Source organism: Zeus faber, assembly GCF_960531495.2.
Source record: "Zeus faber genome assembly, chromosome: 12".
Lineage (NCBI taxonomy): Eukaryota > Metazoa > Chordata > Actinopteri > Zeiformes > Zeidae > Zeus > Zeus faber.
The window spans coordinates 30,646,725-30,659,224 of NC_137196.1; the positions used below are offsets into that span (position 1 = coordinate 30,646,725).

Below are 12,500 nucleotides of genomic sequence, written 5' to 3' on the forward strand. Positions count from 1 at the left end.
ACCACCATGTCAGGGACCGTGAGCAGAGCTGAGACAGGGGGACGGGGAGACATGGAGACATGGAGACATGGAGACAGGGGGGCGGGGAAACATGAAGGACAAAAGGACACATGTAGCCACACACATGTATCATGGACTTTATTAATTGTCATTTTCACCATTTGAACACAATCTAAAGTCACTACTAGACAACAGGGTCATCTCACTGTCTCTCCTGTTGAAGTTTTGGCTCAGCTGGACCCAGGCGGCGTCCCTCGGGCCGCACCGCGCCCGGACCCGCACCGCGTAGTCCGAGTCGGAGCCCAGGTCCCGGGTCAGGTCGCAGCGAGCCTGGGGGGTCCGCTGGCACTGGGGGGCGTCCAGCCAGCTGCCGTCCAGCTGCCGCTCAAACTCCCTGTGGCGAGGGGGGAACTGCAGTTTGTCTTTTAACGCTCATGGGCCGAATGAACAGATCCATGGTCTGGAGACAAATTGTGTGATATCACGTTGCCCTGGGCAACACCTATCTGGTTCCCAACATCAGTCAGTCGGCCATGTCAGCCCCTTTCAACCATTGTTTGTTAGAACGCAGCTATGTTGCTTGCTCTGATAATCCTGAGATTTCAAGACAAAATTCTGTCATTACGGAAAATATGTTTCAGTACTCTGGCATTTGTTGGGTTTGGTGTTCCACAAATTGTTTCATTTTTAAATTAAATAGACTTAATTTAACTTAACTATTGTCACAGATGCCCGGAACAAAAATGAACCGTCCCGTTGGCTACATTAGCATTAGCTGCATGCTAGCAGGCCTTAGAGCCCCCACCTGGCCTGTGGAGGAGCCAGCAGGGGGCACCGGAGAGCGTGGCGGGGGAGGGGCAGGCAGCCAGAAGGCGGCGCTTTGCGGTGAGGAACTAGACTCATTGGACCGGGTTCAGCAGAACATTCAAACATGGAAGTTACTCCGGTGAAAACGTATGACGCGGTAGGGCGTGGTTTCACTGCCTTCAGCGGACACGGCCCCAGCGTCTCAGAACAGAGGGAACTGCCCTTTTTTTATGATTTACCTAAAAGAAACCTAGTAGCTTCCTCCCTCTTTAACACACTTTTGGAGACTCACCCCTGGTACTGCACGCTGTAGACCACTGCAACGGAGCAGGCGGCCTCCAGGGGGCGCCAGGAGAGAATGTGCCGCATGTTGACGGACTGGATAGAAAGGTCCCGAAGCGACGGAACCGTCCAAGCGTCAGACGAAACATGGTGATCTGTGGCAAACTGGTGCAACTGCATTACAAGCAACTAGACACAGCCCTCACACGCCTACAGGGCAAATATTTCAGATTCTACACGTTTGATTCATCATCTACAGCCACATAGCAAATTCAACAGATATATTCAATCAGATGTATGGAGAATATATTCCTAAGTCTGGGTTTGTTTCTTTATTTGGGTGGATGAGATACTATTCTCATATGTTCAGCACTCATATGAAGAAATGAGGCAGTATTATCATTACTGAATTATTGAATAATATATATCATTGACACTTTCCACATTATAAAAAAAGGAACAGGAATATATTTTCCAAAAATAATAATTAGTTATAATAGATTAAAATGCATTTAAATAAAAAGAAAATTGTTGACAGTGACAAATACTGGCTCTGGGAAGCCATTCAAGCAACACTGGATCAGGAGATGACAACGTTTTAGTTTCATGAGGAAGTAGCACTGATCAATACTAAACAAGTTGAAGTGATTTCCGAGCCCAGAGATTATTTTCCTTCAGGAATAAAGGAAGGGAATAAGGAAGGAAGGATGAAGGAGGTGAAGAAGGCAGTATGGGGGGGGATTTAAGGAAGAAAGTAAAGAAGAGGTATTGAAGAGGGGTGTAGAAAGGAAGCAAGGATGAAGGGATGGGATGAGGTAAAGAAGGAAGGAGGGGGGGACGTGCTAAACAAGGCTGTAGTATAGAAGGAAGGGGGAAAGTTTCTCACCAGTGATGGTGCACAGAGCCAGGTGGAGCAGCAGCAGACCTTCCCCTCTCAGCCACATTAAGTTGGGGATAGGTTAGGGATAATAGTAGTCCTGCCCACGTGGGTGTCAGTAGTCCTGCAGAGGTTGGTGTCAGTCGTCCTGCAGCGGTGGCAGGGTGGGTGTCAGTAGTCCTGCAGAGGTGGGTGTCAGTAGTCCTGCAGAGGTGGGTGTCAGGAGTCCTGCAGAGGTGGGTGTCAGTAGTCCAGCGGAGGTGGGTGTCAGTAGTCCAGCGGAGGTGGGTGTCAGTAGCCCAGCAGAGGTGGGTGTCAGTAGTCCAGCAGAGGTGGGTGTCAGTAGTCCAGCAGAGGTGTATGTCAGTAGTCCAGAAGGGTGGGTGTCAGTAGTCCAGAAGGGTGGGTGTCAGTAGTCCAGAAGGGTGGGTGTCAGTAGTCCAGAAGGGTGGGTGTCAGTAGTCCAGAAGGGTGGGTGTCAGTAGTCCAGAAGGGTGGGTGTCAGTAGTCCAGAAGGGTGGGTGTCAGTAGTCCAGAAGGGTGGGTGTCAGTAGTCCCGCAGAGCTGGGTGTCAGTAGCCCCGTAGTCCTGCGTCTTTCTGCTTTGCGCTCTTTGCTCGGCTGCTCGGGTCTGTGCACTGTGAGGAGCCATGCTCAGTCTGGATGCAGCCGGCAGATCCTGTTCGACTTGTTAAGAGCCCGGGGCGGCAGCACACACAGTCATTAAGTATTCATTAAGTACAGGATACAAGACAAGAAATACCTTTATACACTATGATACATAAGGTATTAACACCCAGTGTACATAGCTGGTACGAATTAGAAATACTACACCCCCCTTAAATCTATCAAAAATAAATGACACAGCACTCATGTAACAGTGTTTTGTATGTATTGATTGTACATAAAAAACATGCAATTGTTCATACCTCAAAGTGGAAAGTTACAGCCAAAAATCAACGTAAAAAAGAACGTAAACAACATCCAATCAAACAAACTATCTATCTACAACTAACCATCACATGTTGAATCAAACCAAACCCATGAATATTAACATTAGTAAATAAGCACCTTCAAAACATTCAACTGAACTTTATTCAGTTATTCAGCCACTTTAATGCACATATCTGTATATACATAATTGCCTATTCCATATACATAAGCACATTCCCTCTATCTATTCCATTTTATTTAATTTTATTTTATTGTATTTTATTTTATTCTATATATTTTTATTTATTCTATAAGTATTCGACTTACTGTATTACGTTTTAGGAGTCAGTTAGTTGGTCTATTAGAAAGAAATTTTTCCCAGGACATATTGTGTGTTATCACTGGGTGCGTTGCATTACATTTCACTGCATATATGTATGAAAGTATGTACATGTATGAAAGTATGTATATGTATGTGATGAACAAACCTCTTGAATCTTGAATAGTGAAGCAATGTTTTGGAGCGTTGAGCTTTGATTCAAACACCTTCAGTTTCACAATGACAACAGAGTGAACACCCACCGCTGCTGCTCTACATCACACTTCTTCAATATATCTTTTAAAATTTCGCTGAAATGAAGGAAGCAGATTTTATTTTTATTGAATCTCAAACTCACTTCTTGGCTGATGGACTTCTCCAAACATAGCCAAAGAGTTCTCAAGCACATGAAGTTATGAAGTATTGCTCATATGTTGTTCATTCCTTTCCAGGCCAAAAGAAAAAAAACACAGTAAAGAAGCAGTATTAAATACACACAGTATTTAATACACACAGTATCAAATACACACAGTATTTAATACACACAGTATCAAATACACACAGTATTAAATACACACAATATTAAATACACAAAGTGTTATAGACACACAGTATTAAATACACACAGTATTAAATACATACAGTATCAAATACACACAGTATTAAATACACATAGTATTAAATACACACAGTATTAAATACACACAGTATCAAATACACACAGTATTAAATACACACAGTAATACACACAGTATCGAATACACACAGTGCTAAATACAAACAGTATTAAATACACACAATATTAAATACACACGGTATTAAATACACACAGTGTTATAGATACACAGTATTAAATAAACACAGTATTAAATACACACAGTGTTATAGATACACAGTAGTGCATCTGCTATGTTAGTGGGATCTCCTTGTGACCGTTCCACAGCGCAGAGCTCCTTGGACTTTGGACTCTTCCTGATACTCAAATATTAACGGTGAACCATAAAAGTGTGAAGTCATAAAACTCACAACGTCCGTTTATTTTTTCCAACCTGAAACCAGCAGAGAGGAAGTTTCACTGCATCATCATCTCTGACGGCACAGAGGCTTCGTACAAGCACCTGCGCTGCTCAGCTCCTGGTGAACGTAGGAAAACAGAATCTGCTCAAATGATACTGACATACAATAATAACACTTCCAGCAGCATGCAAAGACATGGACTGGAACCACCAACCCTGCGATCTTGGTGCCTTGCTCTTGGGAATAGAACACACAACCCTGCAGTGTCAGCGCATTAACCACGACCGTTTCAGGTGTTGCTGGGGTGTCTGACTCCATCCATCTGACCGCGGTGATGATGACTCAGGATAGGTTACATGGTTAGAATACTAGGCTAGGAGGTGAGGAGGTGAGGATAGGAGGTTAGGATAGGAGGTTAGGATAGGAGGTTAGGAGGTGAATAGGTTCAGTTGGCAGGTAAGGAGGTGAGATGAGGAGGTTTGGAAGTTAGGAGGTTAGGATAGGAGGTAAGGAGGTGAAGAGGTTCAGTTGGTAGGTTAGGAGGTGATATAGGAGGTTAGGAGGTGAGGAGGTTAGAATAGGAGGTTAGGAGGTTAGGATAGGAGGTTAGGATAGGAGGTTAGGAGGTGAATAGGTTCAGTTAGCAGGTAAGGAGGTGAGATGAGGAGGTTAGGAGGTGAGGAGGTTAGGATAGGAGGTTTGGAGGTTAGGAGGTTAGGATAGGAGGTTAGGAGGTGAATAGGTTCAGTTGGCAGGTAAGGAGGTGAGATGAGGAGGTTAGGAGGTGAGGAGGTTAGGATAGGAGGTTTGGAGGTTAGTAGGTTAGGATAGGAGGTTAGGAGGTGAATAGGTTCAGTTGGCAGGTAAGGAGGTGAGATGAGGAGGTTAGGAGGTGAGGAGGTTAGGATAGGAGGTTTGGAGGTTAGGAGGTTAGGATAGGAGGTTAGGAGGTGAAGAGGTTCAGTTGGTAGGTAAGGAGGTGAGATGAGGAGGTTAGGAGGTGAGGAGGTTAGGATAGGCGGTTAGGAGGTTAGGAGGTTAGGATAGGAGGTTAGGATAGGAAGTTAGGAGGTTAGGAGGTTAGGATAGGAGGTTCGGAGGTTAGGATAGGAGGTTAGGGGGTTAGGATAGGAGGTTAGGAGGTTGTATAGGAGGTTTGGAGGTGAATAGGTTCGGCTGGCAGGTTAGGAGGTGAGATGAGGAGGTTAGGAGGTGAGATGAGGAGGTTAGGAGGTGAGGAGGTTAGGATAGGAGGTTAAAGGCAGGAGGTCGGGATTTGAGTTTCGTCCGTGGGCCGTCATCACCCCTGGCATCATGGCCGCCGCGGGGCGGGGCAGGAAGGAGCGGCGCTCGGTGTTTACGACTGCGGGTGTAAAGTCCTCCCGTCTGGCCGGGGCTATAAAACACCCGCTCGGGTATCTAGCCCCACTCTCCCGCGGCCTCACACGCACGCACATCAACGCGGCGCCAGGAACCCTTTCCCCCGCACGGCGACATTTCTGCGGCGTTTGCGTCGGCGTCCCTGCGCGCACCATGTCGACGGCGGTGGAGGCCACGGGCTTCCTGCTCTGCATCGTCAGCTGGCTGATCACCGGGGCCGCGCTGGGCAACGACTACTGGAAGATCTCCACGGTGTCGGGCAGCGTCATCGTGTCCCAGCGGGAGTATGAGAACCTGTGGCACTCCTGCACCGAGAACAGCGCCGGCATCGACGCCTGCCGCGACTTTGAGTCCATGCTGGACCTCCCGGGTAAGACCACGAAAAAGTATTTTAAGACAAGATCGTTTCCCCGCCAGTAAATCAAGCCCCTGGGGTTGACCGGTTATCCCTTTTGGAGACGGACTGTATTCCCGTTGACCGAGTCGTTTGGTAGTTTCCGCATGTCCCCCCTCCTGACGTGGCCTGTGGTATCATCCCTCGTTCGGGCGCCATTTTGAGCCTCCTCCTGGAGGCAAAATGGAGGGAAGGGTGCTGAGAAGCTTCCTGCTTCCGCTAGACGAGCGCCCGTCGCTCCGCTTCAGCTCCACGACATCAATGAAAAATACAAAGAAACAGTCGAGCACAAAATGAAAATATTTCCCGATTTCCCATAAAGAAGCTCGGCAGAGGTCTCAAGTAATAAACATAATATTTTGACATATATTTTATGAAATGTTCCGCTATAAAAGATGCGACACCAGTCCTCGGTTGAGTTGTGTTTAAAGTTTTCTCTACGTCCAGAGAACTCCTTGTTGAGGTGCAGGGGAGTGAGGTCTGTGATCTTCATATTCTCTTATTCATTAACAAGGATCAGTAGATAATCAATACTTCCTGGTGTCAGATATCTGTCGGACTAGAACAGTACATGGTGTCCAATACCGATAACAATTATATTTCATTATTATTATACTTTATTTATAATAATAACAATAATAATAATTATTATTATTATAATAATTATTATTATTATTATTATTATTGTCATTATCATCATCAATATCATCATCATCATCATCATCATCACCATCATCATTATTATTATTATTATTATTATCCTGTACGTTCTAAGTGAATTAGGATGTGTTTGACCACCGTGTGGCGCTGCTTTGTGGTTATAAAGCCTGATTGACACAGAATCCGACAGACGACAACAGTGGAAGTCCATTAGTTGCTGTAGAGTCTGCACGCCCTAAGTCCAGCCCCTCCGTGACAAGCCCCGCCACTCTGCGCTGCAGACCTTCCTGTCCGGTGGACGCTCCGGGATGCTTCAAATTTTCCAACTATTGCAACGACTTTCTGTCATATTTCAGACTCAGGGGCGGGTTCACAAAGAAGGTGTAGCGGGCGCTCACAGCACCATCAGTTGCGCATCAATTGCGCCCCCTACCTGCACCGTCCCATTGACAAAAGATGTGGCGCTGATGATACGACGGCACAAACACGGCCCTAAAGGTTTGCTGCTGAGGGCCCTTTGCCCTTGTTTTGTGTGTGATTATGGATCCGTGGAGCTGCGTGATTCAAACAGCTGTACTTTTACATTCAAATGTACTTAGTATGTTTAGCTTTATGTGCAGCGACTATAAAACATTGAAATAGTACCAGTAAATATTCCCACACAGTTCATTTATTACATGAATAAAATGTGTAGATATTTACATTTTTCAGGAGGAATTCTGGTTCTCACTTAACGTTAATATTACAATCTAGAAATGATGAGGGTTCATTTATCATCTAAACTTTTACCACAAAGTTCCTTTTTTCAGTGGCGCCGCGGCAGAGCTGTCCGTGGTCCTCTGCTATGAGGTTCGATACCGCGGGTGCTTCAATGCCAGTTTTGACCACTTTATGGCTATTCCCTAAAACCCTTAGTTGTTTTTTGTCGACATTTTTGGAGTTTAATAAGAAATATGGAACCGTTTTTGTCAACATTTGTGACGCCTGTTTTGTACAACACGAAGTTTCAACAAGTTGCTTTTGGAGTGCGTTTTGAAACCACCACAGACTGCTGCCCCCTGCCTTCCGATTCCCTGAGAGTAATAATAATTGTAAATATAGCTGCAGGCAGCAATACACGTGGTTCAGTATCGCCACAAATTATAAATTTTCGAGTTGGTGTGGAACGTAGCATGAGTTTGTGCTGTCGCTCGTCTTTACATCAGCTTTACGCGTGAAACGGATTGAACACTGCATGTCCCTCACGGACGTTGACCTCACAGACACGACGAGGTGTCTACGACTCCCTGGTTCCAACGACATCTCATGTGTGTCTCCAGCGGTTGTCCTGTTCCAGACACTTTTAGCCCAAAAAGTGCAAAGGAGAAGAATAATAATAAAAATTTGAACAATAACAATTGGGTTATAATGATAATGTCAAAATATTATTAACAGATCACTGGAGAGTCAAGGCCTGACACCCCTTATAAATGCACTTCAATTACCAACAGCTCTCTTCAGACATGAACAACTTCATTCTAACTGTGTGTGGTCAACCCTTTTGTGACTTTGCCCTCAGTGTGAAGTTGACTGAATGGCTGGTTAATGGTTAATTGATATTTACCCGTCCGTCCTACTGTCCCTCCACGTCCCCCTGTCCTCACATCCCTCCACGTCCCCCTGTCCCTCCACGTCCCTCCACATCCCCCTGTCCCTCCACATCCCCCTGTCCTCACATCCCTCCACGTCCCCCTGTCCCTCCACGTCCCTCCACATCCCCCTGTCCCTCCACGTCCCCCTGTCCTCACATCCCTCCACGTCCCCCTGTCCCTCCACGTCCCTCCACATCCCCCTGTCCCTCCACATCCCCCTGTCCTCACATCCCTCCACGTCCCCCTGTCCCTCCACGTCCCTCCACATCCCCCTGTCCCTCCACGTCCCCCTGTCCCTCCACGTCCCTCCACATCCCCCTGTCCCTCCACGTCCCCCTGTCCTCCCGTCCCTCCACGTCCCCCTGTCCCTCCACGTCCCCCTGTCCTCACGTCCCTCCACATCCCTCTGTCCCCCTGTCCAGGCCACGTCCAGGCCTGCCGGGCTCTGATGATCATTTCGCTGATCCTGGGTCTGGCCTGCGTCATCGTGTCACTGCTCGGGCTCAAGTGCATCCGGATCGGGTCGGCTCAAGACGGAACCAAAGCCAAGATCACTGTGGGCGGAGGCATCTTGTCCATCCTGTCTGGTAGGTCTACAGCTGGCCACCTTGCAATGATCATCATCATTGATTTTATTATTATTATTATTATTATTATTATTATTATTATTATTATTATTATTATTATTATTATTATTATTATTAATAATGAATAAACACAGTATAGATAGATAGAAAGGAGCGTAGGTCAGTAGCTGTGCAGGTTGGTAGGTAGGTAGTTAGGTAGGTGGGAGGTTAGGTAGGTAGGTAGGTAGATAGATAGGTAGGTAGGTCGGTAGGTAGATAGGTAGGTAGATAGATAGGTAGGTAGGTGCTAGGGTAGGTAGATAGATAAGTATGTAGGTAGGTAGGTAGGTAGATAGATAGGTAAGTAGGTCGGTAGGTAGGTAGGTAGGTAGGTAGGTAGGTAGGTAGGTAGGTAGGTCAGTAGGTAGATAGGTAGGTAGGTAGGTCGGTAGGTAGAAAGGTAGGCAGGTAGGTGCTATTTTAGGTAGATAAGTACGTAGGTAGGTAGGTAGGTTGGTTGGTAGGTAGATAGATATGTAGGCATGTAGCGATGTAGAAGGATAGGTCGGTGGGAGGTTAGGATAAGTATCGGTAGGTAGGTAGGTAGGTAGGTAGGTAGGCAGGTCTGTGGGTGGGTAGGTAGGGATGTAGGTAGGTAGGTAGTTAGGTAGTTCCATGGGTGGGTAGGTAGGTAGGTAGGTAGGTAGGTAGGTAGGTTGGTTGGTAGGTAGATATGTAGGCATGTAGCGATGTAGAAGGATAGGTAGGTGGGAGGTTAGGATGATAAGTATCGGTAGGTAGGTAGGTAGGTAGGTCCGTGGGTGGGTAGCTAGGTATGTAGGTAGGTAGGTAGGTAGGTAGGTAGGTCTATGGGTGGGTAGGTAGGTAGGTAGGTAGGTAGGTAGGTAGGTAGGTCTGTGGGTGGGTAGGTAGGTATGTAGGTAGGTAGGTCCATGGGTGGGTAGGTAGGTAGGTAGGTAGGTAGGTAGGTAGGTAGGTCTGTGGGTGGGTAGGTAGGTATGTAGGTAGGTAGGTCCATGGGTGGGTAGGTAGGTAGGTAGGTTGGTAGGTAGATATGTAGGCATTTAGCGATGTAGAAGGATAGGTAGGTGGGAGGTTAGGATGATAAGTATGGGTAGGTAGGTAGGTCCGTGGGTGGGGAGGTAGGTAGGTAGCTAGGTAAGTAGGTCGGTGGGTCGGTAGGTGGTGTTATGATATACAGTATATAGATATTGTCATTTTCTGGGTGTGGCTGCAGGTCTGTGTACCATGGTGGCCGTGTCCTGGTACGCCTCCATGGTGGTGGAGGACTTCAACAACCCCTTCAATGGGGGCATTAGGTGAGTGGACACGCTGTACCAGTACCAGTACTAGTACCCGTACTTGTACCAGTAGCATGTATTTAATATACTGGTAGAGTAAAAATACTCTCATCGAAGCGTGATGTAGTTTCTCTTCTACACCCACGCTGCAGGTTTGAGCTGGGCACTGGCCTCTTCATGGGCTGGGGCGGGTCCTGCCTCGCCCTTCTGGGCGGAGCTCTGCTCTGCTGCGCCTGTCGGAGAGCCTCCCCTGCTGGCAAGAAAGTGTAAGTACACCAGGAAAAAACTGAGCGCTTCACTCGCTCCTTGTCTTTCACAAATGGTGCAAGAAATATTCCGGATGTACCACAGTACTAGTACTAACACCGTACTAACAAAGTAATAACACAGTACTAACACGGTAATAATACTAACAAAATACTACCACAGTACTACCACAGTAGTACCACAGTACTACTACAGTACTAACACAGTACTACCACAGTACTAACACAGTAGTACTACAGTACTAACACAGTAGTACCACAGTACTAATACAGTAGTACCACAGTACTAACACAGTACTCCTCCAGGGCTTACAGTCACCAGCCGCAGAAGATCTACGTCCGGTCAGAACCGGATTCAACCGCAAAGGCCTACGTCTAGCGAGGAGGAGCCGCTCTTCATCCTCCATCTCCATCCTCCATCTTTTTCTTCCTCACGTCCATGAAGCCTTTTCTTCATGTTTTCATGTTTTCTTCTGCTTCTTGACCCGTCACCTCAGTCTGTCAGAGCGTCACGTTCCACTTGGAACATCTTGTCTTTAATAAAGTTTTTATTTCATAAACTGTGTTTTGGTGTTTTTGATTGTTCCCACTGGTAAACTGGTGTTTTCATGAACCTTTAGTTCCAGATCAACATAGTATTTATACAACAGCACCTCAAGTGTTTTCAAATGATTGTTATTGTAGTTTTGTTGTGGAGCGTCACTCTGCAGCTCACGTCACAGAACAGTGAAATGACAATGACACGACAAATACAAAAACAAATACAAATACAAATACAAATACAAATACAAATACAAATACAAATAAAAATACAAATAAAAATAGTGTCATCTTCAAAAACACTTATTATTTGGTTACTGTTCTACACCTCCCCACACACACACACACACACACACACACACATACACACACACACACACACACACAGACACACACACACTTTGCACATACTGTGTGTGTGTGTGTGTGTGTGTGTGTGTGTGTAATCTGTGTAATTCGAATGATTGAATGTCCCATAATCCCTCGTGTCACCTGAGTGTCCGGGACGCTGACACACACAGCTCCGGATTACAGCTCTGCACCCTTCATCCCCTCCCTCATCCTCACCCTCCTCTTCATCCTCTTCACCCTACTCCTCCTCCTCCTCTTCCTCCTCACCCTCTTCTTTCTCCTCCTGCTCGTTCCTCACCCTCCTCTTGGTCCTTCCTCCTCTTCATCCTCACCCTCCTCTTTATTTTCACCCGAAAACCAAGTCATATGAATTCCCTTCAATAAAAGTTGTTTCAAGGTTGCAGGTTCCATTCCCCTGTGCAGCTCAGGGGAATCGAACCTCCCAATCCGTTTCCCGTGGAGAGTCAAAAACAGCGGGTGATAAGCCCCGCCCCTCCGTGATAAGCCCCTCCCCACCGCGATAAGCCGATGCTGCGTTCATTAACCTCAGAGGTCGGAGCCGGGACTGACGTCCGACCGAGTCGATCACGTTCCAGTACGAAGAGTCAGAAAAGCAAGATGGACGCCTCCGGGAAAACCTTGGTTGTGTTCGCTCTTTCAGGATACACACACTACAGAGTCTGCCAACAAAATGTCCATTCATATAGTAGTGGTTCATATAGTAGTGGTTCATATAGTAGTGGTTCATATAGTAGTGGTTCAAATAGTAATGATTCATATAGTAGTGGTTCATATAGTAGTGGTTCATATAGTAGTAGTTCATATAGTAGTAGTTCATATAGTAGTGGTTCATATAGTAGTGGTTCATATAGTAATGATTCATATAGTAGTGGTTCATATAGTAGTGGTTCATATAGTAGTGGTTCATATAGTAGTGATTCATATAGTAGTGGTTCATATAGTAGTGGTTCATATAGTAATGATTCATATAGTAGTAGTTCATATAGTAGTGGTTCATATAGTAGTGATTCATATAGTAGTAGTTCATATAGTAGTGGTTCATATAGTAGTGGTTCATATAGTAATGATTCATATAGTAGTAGTTCATATAGTAGTGGTTCATATAGTAGTGATTCATATGGTAGTAGTTCATATA

The 12,500-nt window shown here is 46.0% G+C and overlaps 2 protein-coding genes across 2 annotated transcripts in view; one reads left to right on the top strand and one right to left on the bottom strand.

Moving 5' to 3' along the window:
* Positions 1-1,176, bottom strand: part of crfb16 (cytokine receptor family member B16) — a gene marked incomplete at both ends in the record, with an annotated part of 8,383 nt that extends 7,207 nt beyond the window's left edge. The window contains 3 exons of the mRNA XM_080010523.1: positions 1-28; positions 147-394; positions 1,100-1,176. The exon at positions 1-28 is cut by the window's left edge and continues 97 nt beyond it. Coding sequence (XP_079866649.1) covers positions 1-28; positions 147-394; positions 1,100-1,176 — 353 coding nt within the window. The remainder of the gene's footprint in view (positions 29-146; positions 395-1,099) is intronic.
* A 4,591-nt stretch (positions 1,177-5,767) lies between these two features.
* On the top strand, positions 5,768-10,457 carry cldn15la (claudin 15-like a; the record flags this gene model as incomplete). Its single annotated transcript, XM_080010524.1, has 4 exons — positions 5,768-5,984; positions 8,722-8,886; positions 10,124-10,205; positions 10,340-10,457. 4 exons carry the CDS (start codon positions 5,768-5,770, stop codon positions 10,455-10,457), a joined length of 582 nt encoding a protein of 193 aa, XP_079866650.1.
* Between the last annotated feature and the right edge of the window lie 2,043 nt (positions 10,458-12,500).